The sequence below is a fragment of the Lytechinus variegatus genome, chromosome 17, assembly GCF_018143015.1.
Source record: "Lytechinus variegatus isolate NC3 chromosome 17, Lvar_3.0, whole genome shotgun sequence".
In the NCBI taxonomy this organism is placed as follows: Eukaryota; Metazoa; Echinodermata; class Echinoidea; order Temnopleuroida; family Toxopneustidae; genus Lytechinus; species Lytechinus variegatus.
This window is the reverse complement of record NC_054756.1, coordinates 8,837,297-8,856,399: the sequence shown is the minus strand read 5'-3', so window position 1 is coordinate 8,856,399 and position 19,103 is coordinate 8,837,297. Positions and strand designations below refer to the sequence as shown.

Sequence of the window (19,103 nt, the reverse complement as noted above, 5' to 3'; positions counted from 1 at the left end):
TAGAAGGTGAAGTAATTGAAGATTAATAAAAGATGATTAATGTAAACAAGAATAGAAGTGGTTACAAGATTGAGCCTTGTGGTACACCACGTGAAATTTAATCTGTATAGACGTACAATGGGAATTGCTATGGAAACATACTGCTATCTGTTGTGATTGTGGAGGTTCCTGATCCACTCAAGAATAATGGTTAGTTTTTGTCATGTGCGCTCATTTAGTTTCCGTAGCAGACGACGCTAGACTGCTAATTTATACTATATGTACGCAGACCCTATTGCAAATCAAAACCAATCCCGGATTCGATAATACTAAATATTTGCTTTCTCAAACTGTAGCTATAATATAAATATCAGTAGGCAAAGCTTTATAGTATAGAACATTGTTACTTTCAACGTTAAATGCCTTAATTAATTTTGTTTGGACTGTATTGTCTTATTTAAAAGGGGTTTAGGAATGGAAACTATCGAACGTTAGTCACGTGACATTGCACAACAAAATATGCCATGCTCTGCCTGCTCGATCTAAACGGTTCTGTAGAAAAATGAGATGTAGCCATTATACTAGCCACACAGAGTATGATACATCAACATGTAGGTAATCTATTTAGGATAGAGATGATAATCCATCTCGACCTTTTTTTTATCTTTAGGGATGCTTCAGTGGGAAAACAAATATGGTTTTCGGGCCTTTTGCCATAGCGAGAGTTGTGAACATGGATAATTTCAAATGAATGGCGAGACGTAAATAGTCAATCAGTTGTAATAATATTTCCATCAAATTAATTGACAAGAATACAATTCAATCTGGTGTCAGATTATTAATAATCATAAAGATATACCCGGATTTTTGCATTGTTTGTGAAAACGACTGTTCCATATGCATTGAAGCTGTGTGTGTGGACTAAATGCACGCGACTAACCATTATGACTTGCCTTCTGATTCCATTATTTTAAATTTTATGGAAAGCCATGGAGAAATCCAGGAACGCCCAAATAGTATGTTCATGCATGCGCCAATTCCATTGTAGCAATTTACAAATTAATGCAGTACTCTGTTTTTCACGAAAACTAAACTTCAGAGGCTATATATTAACAATCAAGTCATGCATATATCTAAATATGCCGGTTTCTTCTTGTCGGTGTCAGATCACGGTGCATTATAAACTGTCATGTGCCTTTTTTGTATTGAGACCTCTGTTATGAATAAATATGTCATTGAATCGATTATTTTCATAGGTGCTCTGTATGATGATGCCACATCGGGCAACCAGAAATCGGATGATGCAGTTCAACCCAACACGACCTTCATCTATCGATGGACGACCGGTAAAGCAGGTCCGAAGCAAGGACAGGCAGAGAACTGTATCGGATGGCAATATACCTCCCATCGCTTCACAACCCAAGATCAAAATGCAGGCCTCGTCGGAATGACCATCATCTGCAGAAAAGGTGCTCATTTCTTAAATGGAACTATATTTCAAGACCATTCCATTCTTGAGTGAAAATGGAATAAAGTGTAGTTTATCTTAAAGAATCTTATTTCCCTTTCTCGATTCAAAATTGAATAAAGTGGAATTGATTTTTGTTAAAACATAATTCCATTCTCTGGTGAAAGTGTATTAACTGGATTTTTTAAGACCTTATCTATACTTGAGTAAGTGGGGTTGAGTGAAAATTAAGATTCCCTTTCCTGTGTTTTCATTCTATTCATCACTTTGGCAGGATTCTTGGCTAGTACAAACAATGATATCGTTCTCCTTTACGGCCACGTCGATGAAAACCAGAGCTGGTACATTGAAGAGAATATCGACACATTTGCATCAGGAGTTACACCAACAATGAGAGGTATGATTCCATTGGAGTTTTCTATCTTTTCCACAGACACCATTTTAAAATATTTGTTCGTGAAATAAGTTTTCTCGAACGAAAAAATGGAACTGATGAATTCGATTCTCACAATTGTTTGCCTATTTTTTCAAATTATTCGTTCCATAGCTTCCGAGGAATTTATTGGGAGTAATATCATGAACACGGTCAACGGATATTCGTACGGTAATCTGCCCGGTCTCCAGGTTTGCCAAGGAGAACAGATTAGATGGTTTGTCTTCAACTTTGGAGGGGAGACTAATATTCATAGCGTTTTCTTCAACGGAAATCCATTGGTGAGGATGATCTTGAGATTACGAGCGCATGGTATGATATTCATAGTGATCATGTAAAGATAGCGATGATAATAATCATGATGATGATGATGTTGTTGTTGATGATGATGATGATGATGATAATGATGATGATGGTGGTGATGATGATGAGGAGGAGGAGATGGAGGATAATGATGATAGTGATATCAATGACAAGAAGGAGGAGAGGAAAATAGGACGGACAAAAATGCAAAAAGAAGAAGAGTAGGGAAAAAAAATTAGGAAAAACTAAGAAGAAGAAGGAGGAGGAGGAGAAGAGGAAGGAGAATCAGCAATTATGTCATTTTTAATGTTCTCATGATCAATACATCAGGAACTTGATGGAAAGAGAGCAGATACCATACCTCTCATCCCTGGCCCAGTGAGTGTGGTCACCATGGAAACAATGAACCCTGGGACTTGGCTCGTGTCATCCCTTTCGACAACTGATGCGTTGAGTGAGTACACACTTAATAAAATAGAGAATGACACACAGTAAAGGGTGTGTATATATATATATCTTTTACCCTTTTCACTAAAAGAGTCTTCCTGCCCAATTTGAAGAAGATTTCAAAACATAACTTATTTCATAAAGTTAAAAAAATATTTCTCATAAATAGAATGGAACTCGGACGTAGAATAGAGAATTTATATTATGCCCTTTCTCTGTACAAAGAATTTCTGCATGTCATAGGTATGCAATGCAATAAGTGAGTTGATTATTCCCCTTTGTTAATATAAACATTAACGTTATCAATCCTGTTTGCAATCAAGTTTTAACAAATCATAAAAAATACTTGTTTAAAAATTGCACTTGTATGCAGATTTTGTGTTGAGGCGTCTTGACCAACCTTACCATGTGATTATCGTTCTTAGGTGGCGGCAGCGCTCTGTACACAGTGCGATCAGACTGTGGAACCGCTGGGGCATCTAACGGTGCTACTGCGAATGGGAATTTGGTTGAGCACTTCATCGCTATCCAAGAAGTCAACTGGGACTACGCGCCGTTAGTAAGGTATATTCGTAGACATTAGAATCAAGAGGCGGCTCCCCCCCCCCCCTTCCGTTAGACATTTCGAAAAATGACACGATTTGCGGTGCGCTCATTTGCTTTTTTCTTGTCCGGCTATGCAACCCAACATGCACCACCCATTCGATAAATGTCAGTAACTTATAAGCATTGCATCTCTATCTTGCAAGGGCTACGCGAGACCGGAGTATGCGGACTTTTCCTTCTGTGCCCCCCCCCCAAAAAAAAAAAAAAAACACGTAAAAATTCCAGACAATGGGATGTATGTGGGTGTTTCTGTGTGTATTAGTAACAGAGCACACATACACGCACGCAGTCACACACTCATCCCTGAAATGCTGCTGTAAGACTTTTTTTAACTGTTCCAAAAGTTTTGGAGTCATGAAATCCACCAAGATCTTTAAAAGATCCGTTGGGAATCGTGTCCTCAAGAGACCAAAAAGACCATTAGGAGTTCCAGAAATACTACTGAAAGATCGAGTTAGTTCCATTATCTTCCATGAATCTTACAGTATAGTCTTGTTCTTTGTGGAATGAGGATTTCACACATTTCAAACACGTAAGCAGCCCGGCCTTATCTTCGGTTTCTGAAGGAATGATTCGCTCGGGCGCTTCCCGAAATATAACCATATTTTAATCCTATACCTTCTTATATTCGGCAGTAAATCGCCGACTGGTTCCGGACCTACATACCTGAAGGCCGCGTACTTTGGATACACGGATGCCACTTTTAGCCAGTACATAAGGCGTACCCAAGATGAAGCTTACCTCGGCCTGATAGGGCCTGTAATTAGAGCGGAAGTTGGGGATAACATCCGGGTCACTCTCATGAATGGTGCCAGCAGGCCATACAACATACATCCGAATAATGTCATGTATACAAAAGCGAACGAGGGTTATCCTTATGTTGACGGTATTCCAGGTAAGTATAGGCCTGCCTGTATTCAATCAGGTTTCTTCTTTTTCTCATTCTTCCCCTAAACTTTTGATCAGTGGGGGACCGTGACCCGGAGGCGAGAGGAGACAAAGAATTGGAGGGGCACAGCATTGTTTACACACAATACAATGCCCCTCCAATGCTTTGTCTCATCCAGGTTACCATGGTTACGGTCCGCCCATTTAAACATTTAGAGTATAAGTCATAAACTAGATCTTTTGAAAATGTTATTATGAGGGGAAAATATCGATGTAATTTCAATAACAGAAACATCGTTGCATAAAGATATTAGAGACATGAAAGTAGTCATTTCTGGGTACTCTCTCATGGACCGACCTTGAATCAATAGACATGGCGGTACAGCTTTACACATTTCTGATAATATCTCATTTGAGAATATTCGCGATGTCACGACAATACTTTTGAATCGTGCTGGGTTGAAATAGACATTAAAGCCAGCAAGCCTGTTATCTTTGGAGTTGTCTGCATGTGTCTACCAAACAAAAAATCTGAATTTCTTGACGAACTTAATGGAACCGTATACCAGATAGACAGTGATGACAAGGAGTATATTATTGTTGGTGACATCAATTTAGATATATTTGATCCAAAAGATAAAGACAAGTTAAACGATTTTTGTTATGATCACCAATTATCACAAAATCCACTAAGGTAACAGGAAATTCTAGTTCATGCATTGACCTTATATTTTCGTCACATTCAGAAATGGTTTAAGTGATCACTCGATGGTTATATCAAACAGAAAAGTTCATAGTAAAGTAATCAACTAATCAAAAATCGAAGTGTAGGAAACTTTAAACACTTTGATGAAATCGACTTCAGGGTGTCATTGGCATCTATGCCATGGGATATTGTTGAATGCATTGATAATGCGAACGAAGCTTGGGAGACGTGGGAGAATATGTTCTCTGTAGCTTGCGATAGGCATGCGCCGTACAGAATATTTTGATGTAGCAATAAACGTATTAGTGCACCATGGGTTATCAGAGAAATACTCGAACTCGGAAGGCAAGGAGACCTATTGCGTGCAAAAGCACCAAAAGTGGCAAGTCTGACCATTGGAAAGCTACCAAAAAGGCACGAAATGCTGTAAATAACATAGATAAACGCATGAAAAATCAATATTATTCAAACGGAATAAAAGATAGTAATGACAAAAAAATGTCGGCAACCCAACAAAATTATGGGAAATAAAAGAAGCACTATCTATGTCGAAAATCAGAACTATGCCGATACAATTGGGTTAATGAATACTTTGTTCATATTGGAAATAGACTTGCGGTCAGATTTAAGAATGATGAAATCGATCATAAGATATTTGATGACGATCCTAAAAATCTAGGGGATAATTTTACCTCTGAACCGGTGAACATAGTGTTTGTGGAAAACGAAATAAAAGCAGATTGCACTGATACATGTAACTGACCAAATTCTTAGAGGCATGAACGACGGTTTCGTCACTAAGCAAGTTTTGTTGATCTGAAAAAGGCATTTGACACAATTGACCATCATATACTATTAGAAAAACCATATCATGATGGTGTCAAAGCTCGTGGGCTACAGTGGTTCAGATCTTATTTAGGAAAGAGAGCGCAAGTAACTAAAACAGATGATCGTATGTCTTCTCTTGCCCCGGTTACCATTGGAGTGCCTCAAGGTTCAATATTAGGGCCGTTAATGTTTGTAAATTACATCAGTAGTCTTTCATTAGCTTTTACTGATCTCGAATGCAAAGTATTATGTATGCTAACGATACCGTCTTGCTTTTTAGAGTAAACAATGTTGATGAATTACAAAATGATATGCAAGTTGGTCTACAGGTAGGCGAAAGATGGTTTACCAATAAACAGCCGACACTGAACTTAAATAAAACATTTTTTTACTAGGCACTCGACAAAAGCTTGAAGAATTTTCTGATTTGTATTTAATGCTCTCCAATCAGCATATCGAGAGAGTTACACCTTGTTTTTTCTCTCTCTGAATTTTCAAATCTTAATATTTATCTTCGAGGACAATGTGACATAGTGATCAAGAAAATTATGGTTGAAAAATAATTCTTCTTTGTTTTTCTTATTACGCCAGCAAATCAAGCGTCCGGTGATTCTGTCGCCCCACAGGCAACATACACCTATAACTGGACTGTTCCACCTTCTTACGGACCTACTGCAAGTGATCCAGACTGTATCACTGGAATCTACTATTCTACTGTTGGGGGTGATCGTGATTTACACTCTGGGCTGGTGGGGCCACTCATTGTCTGCAAGCCCGGGAAATTAAGCTCCAATGGAACACAGGTGATTAATCTTTCCCAGGGGCTACAATCGGGGGGGGGGTGAGGCACTGCCATGGACAGTGGACTACCATGTTCGTGCGCATGGGCCGTAAAAATTGACCATAAAACACTAACACGTCATTAGAGTCAGACAGAAGTACCGTAAAAAAATGATTTGTCGCGCTTTGTCCACCATAAATAATTCCCCAATCATTCTTCTTTCATGATTGAATGATTCAGTATATCGCAAAGCCTGAAACAACCTTTTTATTCCTTGTTTGTGTAAACGAACATGGTGTCCGGTTCGTTATGACACCTACCACCCCAGCCCAGTGGCGTAATGAGCTAGTGGACCAGACCTGCAGTACGGGAACAATTTCTCAAACGCCGCAAGCGAGGGAAATCGTTGGAACATTTTTGTACAAAAAGATACTTAGTCATGTAGATTTACATAATTATCTCTCCGAAAATAATATCAAATTTCACCCTTTCTCTTCTCTATACGCGAGTGCCAAGTCAGCCCAATGTTGCGAGATATTATGAATTGCATTAAAAAAACAATAAAATGTTGACTTCGATGAAATTGATTTCATTATTGATTAGTGTAATAGGAATAATATGCTCTTATATTTCACTCTGCATTTCCTTTGTCAATATCTATTTTAGTTGTATTGAATTGTATTTCCATGTTTTATCTTACCATAATATGTATCCAATCATAATATGCTCATCTTCATATTGTGAATTTCCCTACTATTAGGGCACTGATGACAAAAAAAAGAGAGTTTCGCTGATATTTTGTCCCTGAATGAAATATTCTGATAAACAGTAAAAGTAATAACGAATAAACAAAAACACGACCCTTTCAAGACAGAACGCTGATAGCCATTATTTAAAATAATAAATATGAGACTACGTCAATCAAATAATTCAGAACATAGCGAATGAAATCGGAATTTAAGCTTTTATCATTTTCTTTATACATCGCAGGAAGGAATTGACCAAGAGGTTATAACTGTAATTCTCTCCATGAATGAAGAAAGGAGCTGGTATTGGAACACTAATCGAAATGTCCGCTACAATTCCGACTTTCCTGTCGATGAAATACGAAGTGAGTAGATAATTGTTACCATAATCACCCCTTCCGACATACATTCCTGTGTATGCAAACAGACTATTGATATTTCCCGCGTTTATTATTTTGTTTTGAGTGCTTGTGAAAAGAAAAGCCATTTACCATGAGTGATATATATAATACAGTTAAGGCCAGAAGTTTACATACACCCAGGAAATTTACTGTATCTTATAAAGTATTTGTGTTGTTCATGACGAATATAATACAAAACAAATGAGTGTGCCATGCCCCTTTTATTATATCGCTTTGTCATCAGGAGCTGAAAAATATTTAGGTGTCATTTTTCCCGAAAAAATCTTCATATTTTGGACAAATTAAAAATAAAAACTGGACAAGAACATTTCATATTTTTGCTGGTTACTTCTCGACACAAACATTTCAGATTACACTTTTTTTCAGTGGTGACAAATGAAAGAAAATGTAATATAGATCATATAGTAGTAGTAGAAGTAGTATAGTATTATTATTATTATTATTTTATTTGGCATTCAAAAGACAAAGAATACAAACAGATCAAAGACAAGATCAATCAAACTTGTACATGATAGAGAAAATAAGACCTGGATGAGAGTTGGAGAGGCTGCCTGGGTATGGAAAAGGCTAACTTAATAGCCATAACCCACAGGTCTTCCTCCCCAAACCTCCCAACCCCATCCAGGTCATAACAGAATGGTGAAAATAAAAATAAGATGAAGATATTTAGAATCGGCAAAATACAATGGTCATTCATGTGACTTTGTCACCTCAAGTCAACCCCCACAATGCCTCCCCAATCACATCATTATGTATCTAAAAGCATTAGAATGATAAGCATCAAACATTAAAGCAATCGTAAATTTAAAATTGTAAATAATATTGCATCTACCATAAATAATGGGATATAGGACAATAAGAATTTTTATTGATAAAACCATATAAGAGAGATCAAATGACATGATGTTGAGGCTGAAATAGGCCGGATTAAATTTAGTGTATATTATGAATAAACTTGCTCTTTAGTTGAAATTGGTCAATGGGGAAAATAATAAATTAAACATTATATATAGAAAGGAATATTTATAAATCAGACATCTAATTATTCAAAAAAAACACAAAGAATTTCACGACGAAGGAGGTTCAGAACTTTTGAGATGTTTCCAGATACAATTTCATCTTTGATATGTGAGGGCATACTTTCCCATATAATTGGAAATCTATGTATTGCAGTTTGATGCAAACGTTCGGTTCTGGCAGTAGTAGTAGAAGTATTATAAGTAAAAGTAGTAGTAGTAGCAGTAGAAGTAGTAGTAGTAGTAGTAGGAGTAGTAGTAGTAGTAGTAGTAGTAGTAGTAGTCGTACTAGCAGTTGTTGTTGTTGTGTAGTAATAGTAGTAGCAGCACCAGTAATATCAGTAGCAGCAGTAGTAGTAGTAGTAGTGGTATAGTAGTAATAGTAGTAGTGGTGGCAGTAGTAGTAGAAGTATTATAAGTAGAAGTAGTAGTAGTAGCAGTAGAAGTAGTAGTAGTAGTAGTAGTAGTAGTAGTAGTAGTAGTAGTAGGAGTAGTAGTAGTAGTAGTAGTTGTACTAGCAGTTGTTGTTGTTGTGTAGTAGTAGTAGTAGTAGCAGCACCAGTAATATCAGTAGCAGCAGTAGTAGCAGTAGTAGTAGTAGTAGTAGTAGTAGTAGTAGTAGTAGTAGTAGTAGTAGTAGTAGTAGTAGTAGTAGTAGTAGTAGTAGTAGGAGATGTAGTAATATATAGTAATAGTAGTCCTGGGGTGTTTCACAAATCTGACCAATGCGCCAATGCCTTTTTATACTGCGCGCAACTAGACATTTAAGTGCGACTCCAAGTCATACTTAAATCTTTGTGAAACATCCCCCTGATATTACTAAAGGCCACTTATTCTCCAGTATTTTTTTCTTTGAACAATGGTAACTCTTGAAATACAGAATATATGAGCCATCTTTTATGTACACTATTCAAGTATATCATTTGTCATTTAAAAAAAATAACATGTTTGAAGACACTGTCTCCAATTAATGTTCTCCTTTCCCACTCCACTCCAGCAATCAACGGTTACGTAAGTGATAATTTGCCGCTCCTTGGCCTATGCTCCGGGGACCGTGTACGGTGGCATGCCCCTTGCATCGGGAACGAAGAAACGTATATGGGTCTCCACATTCCATACCAGACGTTCGAGTATCACGGCAGGCGAGCCAACACAATCCCTGTACTTCCGGGTCAAACGGAAGAAGTTGATTTCACAGTTGGAAGCCCGGGTGAGCATGGCACCTTTAATCGCCGTTGTGCGCCCTTCAAAAGGGAACTACAGGGCGGTAGAGCTATTTAAGGCCCCCATTCCACAGAACAGAGACCACTGAAAGACCACTGAAAGACTTAAAATTGGTGAGGTCTTACAGCGGTCTTCAAGATCGCTGAAATTTGTCATCTCTGTGGAATGGCTCAGAAAGACCCCTCAAAGAACTCTGAAAGACTCATGGATAGTTCTTGTTTTACTGGTCTTAGACTTGTCCTATAGAGATCTATCAATTATCTTTCAGAGATCTTTTATACAACAAGTGATCTTTCAGAATTCATTTCCATGGACTTTGCCTGGTCTTTCAATGGTCTTTCAATGATCTCTCATGAGTCTTACAGTGATCTCCGCAAATATCTTGAGAGACTGACGAAAGATCATTGAAAGACTATGAAGACCTTTGAAAGTTCATTGAAAGACCGCTGAAAGACTGCAGAAAGACCAGGTAAAGACCATGTTCTTGTAAGACCGTTGTAAGACTGTTTTGAACCGTTTCAAAAAGTTTTGGAGCCCATGAAGACCACGAAGATCACTGAAAGATTGGTCAGGACTCATGTAAGACCTCAAAGACCATTGTAGATTCATTTAGAGATCTCTGAAAGATCATCCAAAATTCATGATCTTTCAAAGGTCTTTCAGCGGTATTGTTCTCTGTGGAATGGGGGGTTTAACCTACAACAAAGTGCATGCAATAGCCGCCTACTCCTTCCTAACACACATGAACCATCGGCACCATGACGCAATTAGAATAATCACAACAATCAACACTAACTTCACGATTCAATACCCCTATCTCATCCCAATCATAGTGGTCCAGTTTGGCCTCTTTACTTGGGAGTAGGAAGCAGCTTTTCTCAATCAAAGCCCAACGTAGAGGGAGACTCAAAAACAAACAAAAGTCACATTACCCCACCCCATCCCCTTCCCTTCCTCCAATATGGACTGCAGTAACAGCCTCCAGGGGGGGGGGGCGTTTCATGAAAGGACTTGTCGGACATTTTATCTGACAAGTCCCACTTTATCCGACAGTTGCCATAGGAATAGTGCCTCAGAGCCAATCAAAATCTTGGAAAGATGTCAGATCTGACAACTTGTCGGATGAAAATATTGATGAAACGCCTCCCTGGTTTGCCACACCTTGTAGGTACCTGGATCATCAATGGTAATGTGTACAACTACGACCTTGAGGTTAACTACACCGTCTCCGAGTGTTACAAGACTATACCGGACTCTCAGCGAGTCAGGAAGAAGGAGAGGACATTCTTCCTCGCAGCCGAGGAGGTTATCTGGGACTTCGCACCTACTGAATACGATTACATCACAGGACAAAACCTATCCAATCCCAACAGGTTGGTACCAGTGGTGTAACATGTGTAATGAGCCAAAAGGTTTGAGGGGGCGGGCGAGATATGGTGTATCAGGCAGAATTTATATATGAAGTTGCAAGCTAGCCAAAATTGTGACGTTTTTATCACAAATATCATTTTTTGTGATAGATTTTTGATACAATATCTAAAAATATGTTACCGTATCTTTCCCTTCTCTCGTTCTGTATTTTTCCTTTTCTCTCTTTTTTTTCTTGGTCGTGAAAAATTGGGAAAAAGCGCCCCAAGCCCCCTTCCTATCTGTATGCCACTGGTTGGTATACCATCAGATGAGTTCAGTTTCTCTAGCGTAGCTTGGTCACATGATTAGATTAAAAATACACTTCGATTCATTGCAAAAAGACTTGTAAGAGTGTATTGTTACTGTCGAAATGGATGAGTTGACATCGTGTCACCAGTTTCAGATAAATGTTTTGCCATCAGCGATCGATTCGAGCTTTGGACACACACGTAGTTATTAAGATTGTTGAATGAGCTAGCTTAATTCCATCTCGACACACGTAAGAAAGGGCTGGGTCGATTCTGTAAAGATGCCTTTCAACCAAGTTCTGCCATAGCACTGCATGAATATGCACAATGATAATCCTTTCAACATTATAATTCTATTACCCTGTAGAGTATTTTCCATTTTTCTCTCCCCTAAAAATGCCTCAAAATTTTGCATGACAGCCCCCCAAAAAAAAAAAAAAAAAAAAAAAAAACACCTTCTGGAGTTGCAGGCACACATATCCCGGGTCGGAAAGTAAACACTATTCCTGCTTTGGGCAGGACACCCTTTGCACTGTATGCGCGTACTTCGCTCGGCAGTGAAACACAACCAAGTTCGATGCTCTTTTTGGACAAGCATGGTGTCCAACAGAAGTGGTCCCTTCATTTTCTGCGAAATAGTCACCCATTTTAATTCCTATTTTCTTTCTTTCTCCATACTTCATTGCTTTGTGATGTCAGTGAAGGGTATTATTTCGTGGAAGAAGGTCCGACGTACATCGGGAGGGAATACAAGAAAGTCCGTTTCGTCGAGTACACCGATGACACCTTCACCACACCGAAGAACCGCACCTACTGGGAGCAGCATCTGGGCATCTTAGGTCCGTTCATCCGAGCCGAAGTGGACGAGACCGTCAAGATTGTCTTCAAGAACAACGCAACGAGGCAATTCTCCGTCAACGCGCATAACCTTCCGGGCCAAGCCACAGAGTACATGGGTCAGACTTTCAATACACCAATTCCAGTTCAGCCCGGTGAAACCGCTATTTACAGGTAATACAACGTGCCGTTTTGGGAACTTGTTCTCATTGAACTATTGGTAGATCTGAATGCTCACATTGAACCACTCGACAAGTCATGAAAGTCCTATGAAGTTCCACTTAATTCTAACTTAATACCATTTTAGAATTAGATTATTTCCACTGTACAGAATACATTTAAATGACTATGCAATCAATCGATGTAAAGGTCTGAAAACTTATCAAACCTTGTATAATCAAATCCATGCGAATCACCATCCGAATTCATATAACATAATATACGCTTTATTCTTTTAGATGGACGATGCTTGAGAAGGCCGGTCCTACTGACAGCCAGTCGAACTGCGTGGTCTGGCCATACTACTCTAGCATTGTGACAAAGAAAGACACCAACTCCGGCCTGATCGCACCGCTCGTCGTCTGCCGCAACGGCGTCCTCAACGACCAGGGGCAGCGTACGGACGTCGACCACGATTTCGCTTTGCTCTACACCATCTTCGACGAGAACGACAACTGGTATTTGGATGATAATATCCGGATGTTCACAAACCAACCAAACCAGGTCGACAAGGAGGCAGTGGACTTTGAGCACAGCAACGACGCATTCAGTGAGTTTAGATTGGGATGTTTAAAATATAGTTTGCCATAGAATAATTTTGTTCGATCACTTTGGGCAAATCCATTGCCCGGATCCATTGATTTTGTTTCAATGATTAGCAACTATTCTCTTATCTATTTTTTTGTCATTAATGTAAGTTTTTTTTCTTTGAATATCTATCCCCTCTTTTATCCAGCGATCAATGGCTACATCTTCGGGTATCCACTCAACATCAGTATGGCTGTTGGCGACAACATCGCATTTTACATCATCGTCGTAGGGGGCGGTGCAGATGTTCATTCAATTAATTTCCATGGCCACACCGTAACGCAGAAGACAAGGGTGACGAAGAACCTGGACAGTGTGCCTACATTGCCAGGTAAGCTTTGGGTCATGATCGGACGTTGTATGTGAAAGGGCAGGGGCAATAGCCCCCCCAAAAAAAAAGGAAATGAATGAATAAATAATTAAAAATAAAGATAGAAAGGACGACGGTACGACGTAAATTAAAGTAAGCCGGTTTTAACTTGCAATCGATCTTGTCATCTGATGATTAAAAAAAATAAGAGGGAACAAAATGCGAGAGATAAGACAATAAATAGTGAGAGGGCAGCGTATAGTAGTTTCCCCTACTTTCATTGGAAATCAATGAATTCAAGTTAAGGTCGTTTTGACCCCACCAACCACCCTTCCCCTCCCCCGTCCCACCTATCAAAATACCATGGCACCACCCCTAATGGGAAACGATTTTCTCTTTGTGGTTTTCTTCCTTCCTTCCTTCCTTCCTTCCTTTCTTTTTCTTACTTTAATACAGGTGATTTTCTGACGGTGGAGATGGAAGCTACAAAGCAAGGCACGTGGCTTCTCCACGACGCAGTCAACAAGCACTCCGATTTTGGGACAGAGACTAGGTACACTGTCTACGCAAAGAAGTCTGGTAAGAACCTTACACTTTTTACCATATACCGACTGGTCAATTCAATACATTAACAGTAAAAACGCTATTTAAATTTTCATGTAACGCAACTGTTATTCTAGTCAAATTTGACTATTTTCTAGCCGTATTTTAATAGAACAGAGTTACTTCCGACTAGAATATACGTCAGAAATGAGAGCAGACATATCGGTTACACCCAGCAGACTTCTGATCCAGTCAATTTGAATGATTTGTTTTAAGAGTGTAACAAAACTAAATATATTCTTTAAAGAATCAGAAATGGTTTCGGGGATAATATCGCGGTCGCAATACCGAAGCCGATTTAAAATCGGTCAGTGGTATGTCGATGAAAACAACGTCATATTTTGATCGGTCTGGATTCGGTTCTTTGATGTGACTACGCTATTGTAATGACGATTAACTTTGAACGCATTGAATTGTGATAATGATGTTATATAGAAAAAATAAATTAATTAATTAATCAGAGAAAGATCATTGGTTCACATTTAGTTCGGTGACGAATAAGAGCGATGAGAAGAAAATGATCGTGAACGTCGATCAGGTTTTGGGTTATTCTGAGTATGATTAAGACGCACATTTGGACTTCAAGGAAGAACCCCTGGAAGAACAGAGCCATTATATCAACTGCTCTGAATACTGAGAGATCCATCCGTATCTTTTTAAGTGTACATATTTTGTTGTGATGTTTATACGGTAAATAAAACCAAACAAAGTCTATTATGAATATTTCGTTTTCATTTTAACCCAATTTACAGATATTCCATGCGGGCCCGAATGCAAATCTGGGAGACCGCCAGCGGGAGCCGCAGGAAGATTGGAATCGACCATCATATCTCTAGTTGTAGCATTCATCATGGGAGCGATCGTTTCATTCCGATAAATAAGTTGGAACTTCAAAAATGCTTACAAAATCTGTTTTCCTGTTATATACTATGTTAATATGAAGCTTCCGACACCACAACGGTAGCCACAACAACAAAGGACGGTAGAAAATGAGTTAGTAGTGTAGACTTAGTCTATGTCGTGACGGCACATTTTTTCGTCTTCTTGGCCTCCGTTCTTTTTTGAAAGCTCCTTGGTACAATGTCAGTCAGTCTCTTTTGACGAAATCATGATAGAGAATTTTATATTAAAAACTTCAAGCAAAGATTTGATGAATGCTGTTACGAAATTAACTTGTCTTCCAAGAGACCCACTGTAAATAAATTAACACCAGTCAAACGACATGCTTTTGTCATTTAGGGAATATCATACTCACATGTGTCTTGTTGACACACTGGCGTGTGTGCGCGCGTGACACACACACACAACATGTGTCTTATCCTATACAAACGAGTCTTATGCCACAAATTGATATTTCTTGTAACGCATGTATGTGTGCCATGTGTCGTTGAAAGTGTTGTTGCTGTTCATGTTGTTGTTATTGTTATCACGGGGATGAGATTATTCACAATGACTCCCCTTCATTTCTACCATTTACTATTCTGTTTTCTATCCTATGTCCTCTCCGACCTGAGACCCGTTTCATAAAACTCGTAATCATATAACACATTGACGACATCAGTTACAAGCTACTGAAATCATTCATTCTGATTGGCTGATAGCAAACTTGTTGCATAAATTGTGCATTTGTTATGGTTAACAAGTCATAATGAAACGGGACCCTGATGGTCTATAGTCACACTGACGAAATCGATTCTAGACCGATCAAATCTTTTGCATTATTTCCAATGACGTTCCATCGGTCGGATTGGGGTCGATGTCCTCAGTGTAACTGTTCGAAGGAAATCAATTACACTGTATAATTATATCGTAGGTTTAGAGAATTTTCAACCTGCGTATATATAGTTGATCAAAATAATGACCAGGGCCCTGTCTTACAAAGAGTTACGATTGATCTAATCAATCACAACTCTATTGAAATCCATCAGTGTAATAATTTTTTTCTACAGGAAATTTGCCCAATGTCCTTTGTAAACAAAGAGAAGCACAATGACTTTTCAAGAAAAACAATGAATGCATATACAAACCATAGTTATTGAACAAACATGCATTATGTACATGTTGACGTTGCTGGCCGTCCATAGTTGCGATTGATCGGATCAATCACAACTCTTCGTAAGACAGGCCCAGATGGGGAGTCCGTGACACAGTCTGATAAACGGTCGTAATTAACCCAAGCAATGTCAACTATGGAGAGCCACACAGTTTTACGCAGTGTGATCACGGTGTGTTCACATAGCGGACTGTGTGAAAATATTGTTCACACTGTTAAATGCTCAAATCTAACAATGTAAAGGAAAATTCACACTGTGGCTAGCTCTGTAGTGTGGATGTTCACAGTGTATTAATTGGCATAGTACTTACAGACTATGTGAATTTTCACACTGTTGAAATACTCAATTCTAACAGTGCGAAGGGGATTTCACATTGCGTTCCACACTGTGAACACGCTGTGGAACCACTGTGTAACGCTGTGTTCTTTCCAGTATGGATAGACGCCATAATCTAGTTTGAATACATCAGTTCAGAGTTATGCTAATGTAATGCACCGATGCATGCATTATACTCTATTTTTTTATATATCATTGAACTCCTCTTATAAAGGCTGTTAATTCTTATTCAAGTAATTACTACGTTGATAGATTTCCAAAGATAAATTGATCTGGGCTCCGTAACGCAAAGGTTTGCGATGAATACCAAATATGAAAGAACGCTTCTGATTGGTTCCTAGTCAGTATTTTGCGCCAAATGCGCGTGTAACGTTGACCTTTATTGGTCAGTTCATTGTTCGCTAATCTTTGTGTTACGTAGCCCTGTGATCAATCACAACTCTTTGTAAGATGGAGTCAGTATAGGGGCATAGGCAATATTTTGGAATGTATATAAATGACTATTTTAAGTTTTTATAACGTTTTTATAAGTTTAGAAATGAATGGATTCATATTCTAATTAAAAGAGACATCATTTAGATGAACTTTTTTCTATCATTAATCAAGAAGAGAATGGCGAGAGAAAATAATATCGATGAAATTATGGCTGTTTACATGTATTTCCTAAATGGCCCATACGTCACCGCAATTTTGTGGTGACGTATGGCATCAAAATGTATATATATTATATCCGATGATTGCTGTACATTAAATACAGACATACAGTTAGCATATATCTTTGAGTGATTGAATTTAGTTTGCTGACTATATATCCGTGTTTATACAGTAAAAACACAATTAAACAACAAGTGTAAATTTTATGCAACCCGGTCTATATTATACACGTATTTTTTTTATTGAGAAATCAAACGAATGTCTTTGAAATCAAACAATAATGTTAAATTTTTAGCAATAAAAATTACCGATTAGATTTATGAATTCTTAAAATTCAAACAATCACCATGGTGTAGAAAGCGCTGTCAAGTGGCACTACTTTTAAAGTCATGTATAACAAATATTTAAAACAATTGAAAAAATTGAAATCTGGCATCTAATACTATACAATGTATTACCTGAGGCCCGTTGCATAAAACTTTTTACCTGAGAAAACTCAGGTTGTTTTTACCAGAGTTTTTGCCCTGTGTTAAAGTCAATGGGAGAAATCAGACTAGCTTTAGTTTTCAATTTTTACCAGAGTTTTCTCAGGTAAAAAGTTTTATGCAACAGGCCCCTGATTAATTAGGATATAAATCGTACAGAATCTTTCTAACAAGTCTGATTTGTAAGAATCGATGTTTAGTATTTGAATGTGTATAACGTTGATTGATGATATGCTGGTGAGGTTTTTGTAACGTATCAAATTTCATGGTCCAAAGAACGAATTTTGTTTACGATTTTCAATAAATGGAGTATTTTCTGTTTGATATTCTTCGATCGTTTAAAAACGAGTTTTACTTAGCCATTGTTTTAAGCAGGCCCGTACCCAGAGAGTCCCTTGGTTCCGTGGAACCCTGACGTTGGTAACCAAAAACAAAGAAAACAGGAGGGGGAGAAAAGGAAGGGGGAAGTAAGAAAAAGAGGAAAGAGGACTAGAAAACACCGCTGGCACCAGTGTAGTACGGGATTCTGATGATTTCTCATTTCTAGTACTCTTTAAGTGACTGACTGATTGGTTAACATTGGTTTGACTTTTTAAAAATCAGAGCTAGAAGGTCACACTTTTCACTTGTGTCTGTGATATGTTCTAAAAATGAAGCCTAGAAAAAAATACGTTCGAAAATGATTATTTAGTGCTTCAAAAATTGAAATATTAAGTGACCGGAAACACCATCTTAATTTCATCCCATACACTTATGTGTACTATTTAGGCGTCTATAAGACGTCTATTTACAAAATCAGGGTTTGCCTTGTAGTTTTAGCTTTACATTCTCAATAATGGTTGTTTTCAGGGTTTATTAGTTCTAATACATGCACCTGTACACATGTTTCATCTTGGTTTGAGAATTTTTTAAATCAGCTGCTCACAAAGTTATACAATACCTTTAACGCAGAGGCAGCCCAGCAGACATGTTATCAGGTTGGAAACTTACTGACCAACTCTCAATTGCATTCTAAACAACATTTCATTTAAATTAGTTTAGGAACATCAATATTCATATAAATGTAAATCAATAACAAAGTATAAATGAATATTCAAATATGCAACCAAAAGATATATACACAACAAAAAAAGTAAGTCCCCCTGAATCAAATTGCTGTAACTTTTGAACGGAATTATTTTGAGATATGATATTTCGTAGGTCATTTTCTACACTCATTAAGCAACTCCTGAGGAAATATGAGATCGATCATTTGAGTCAAGCATGAGTAATCAAAGATTGAATTAAAAATGACAATTTTTGAATGTCACAAGAGTCGCGTTTCAGATTGTGCAAATACAAAGTTGGACAAAAGTTGTTTTTAGGTAAATTTGATGGTGTTATATTCTTTTACTATACACCATATAGCCACTCCACACACAATTTCGATATCGTATGTTCATGGTTGAGTGAGCACATTGTATTGCAGGGGCCGCGGAAGCGGGGGGGGGTTCAGCCCCCCACTTTTTTCAA

At 38.1% G+C, this 19,103-nt stretch overlaps 1 protein-coding gene across 2 annotated transcripts in view; it reads left to right on the top strand.

Moving 5' to 3' along the window:
• The window catches only part of LOC121430768 (hephaestin-like protein), a 29,087-nt gene extending 13,190 nt beyond the window's left edge, over nucleotides 1-15,897 (top strand). For both annotated transcript variants that reach the window (XM_041628160.1, XM_041628159.1), the window contains exons 4-18: nucleotides 1,236-1,448; nucleotides 1,722-1,844; nucleotides 1,995-2,161; nucleotides 2,514-2,637; nucleotides 3,056-3,194; nucleotides 3,872-4,131; nucleotides 6,250-6,461; nucleotides 7,430-7,550; nucleotides 9,621-9,833; nucleotides 11,016-11,220; nucleotides 12,205-12,516; nucleotides 12,801-13,111; nucleotides 13,298-13,480; nucleotides 13,916-14,038; nucleotides 14,815-15,897. In XM_041628160.1, the coding sequence (XP_041484094.1) occupies nucleotides 1,236-1,448; nucleotides 1,722-1,844; nucleotides 1,995-2,161; nucleotides 2,514-2,637; nucleotides 3,056-3,194; nucleotides 3,872-4,131; nucleotides 6,250-6,461; nucleotides 7,430-7,550; nucleotides 9,621-9,833; nucleotides 11,016-11,220; nucleotides 12,205-12,516; nucleotides 12,801-13,111; nucleotides 13,298-13,480; nucleotides 13,916-14,038; nucleotides 14,815-14,939 (2,831 nt within the window). In that variant the 3' untranslated portion in view covers nucleotides 14,940-15,897. The remainder of the gene's footprint in view (nucleotides 1-1,235; nucleotides 1,449-1,721; nucleotides 1,845-1,994; nucleotides 2,162-2,513; nucleotides 2,638-3,055; nucleotides 3,195-3,871; nucleotides 4,132-6,249; nucleotides 6,462-7,429; nucleotides 7,551-9,620; nucleotides 9,834-11,015; nucleotides 11,221-12,204; nucleotides 12,517-12,800; nucleotides 13,112-13,297; nucleotides 13,481-13,915; nucleotides 14,039-14,814) is intronic.
• The last annotated feature ends 3,206 nt before the right edge of the window (nucleotides 15,898-19,103 follow it).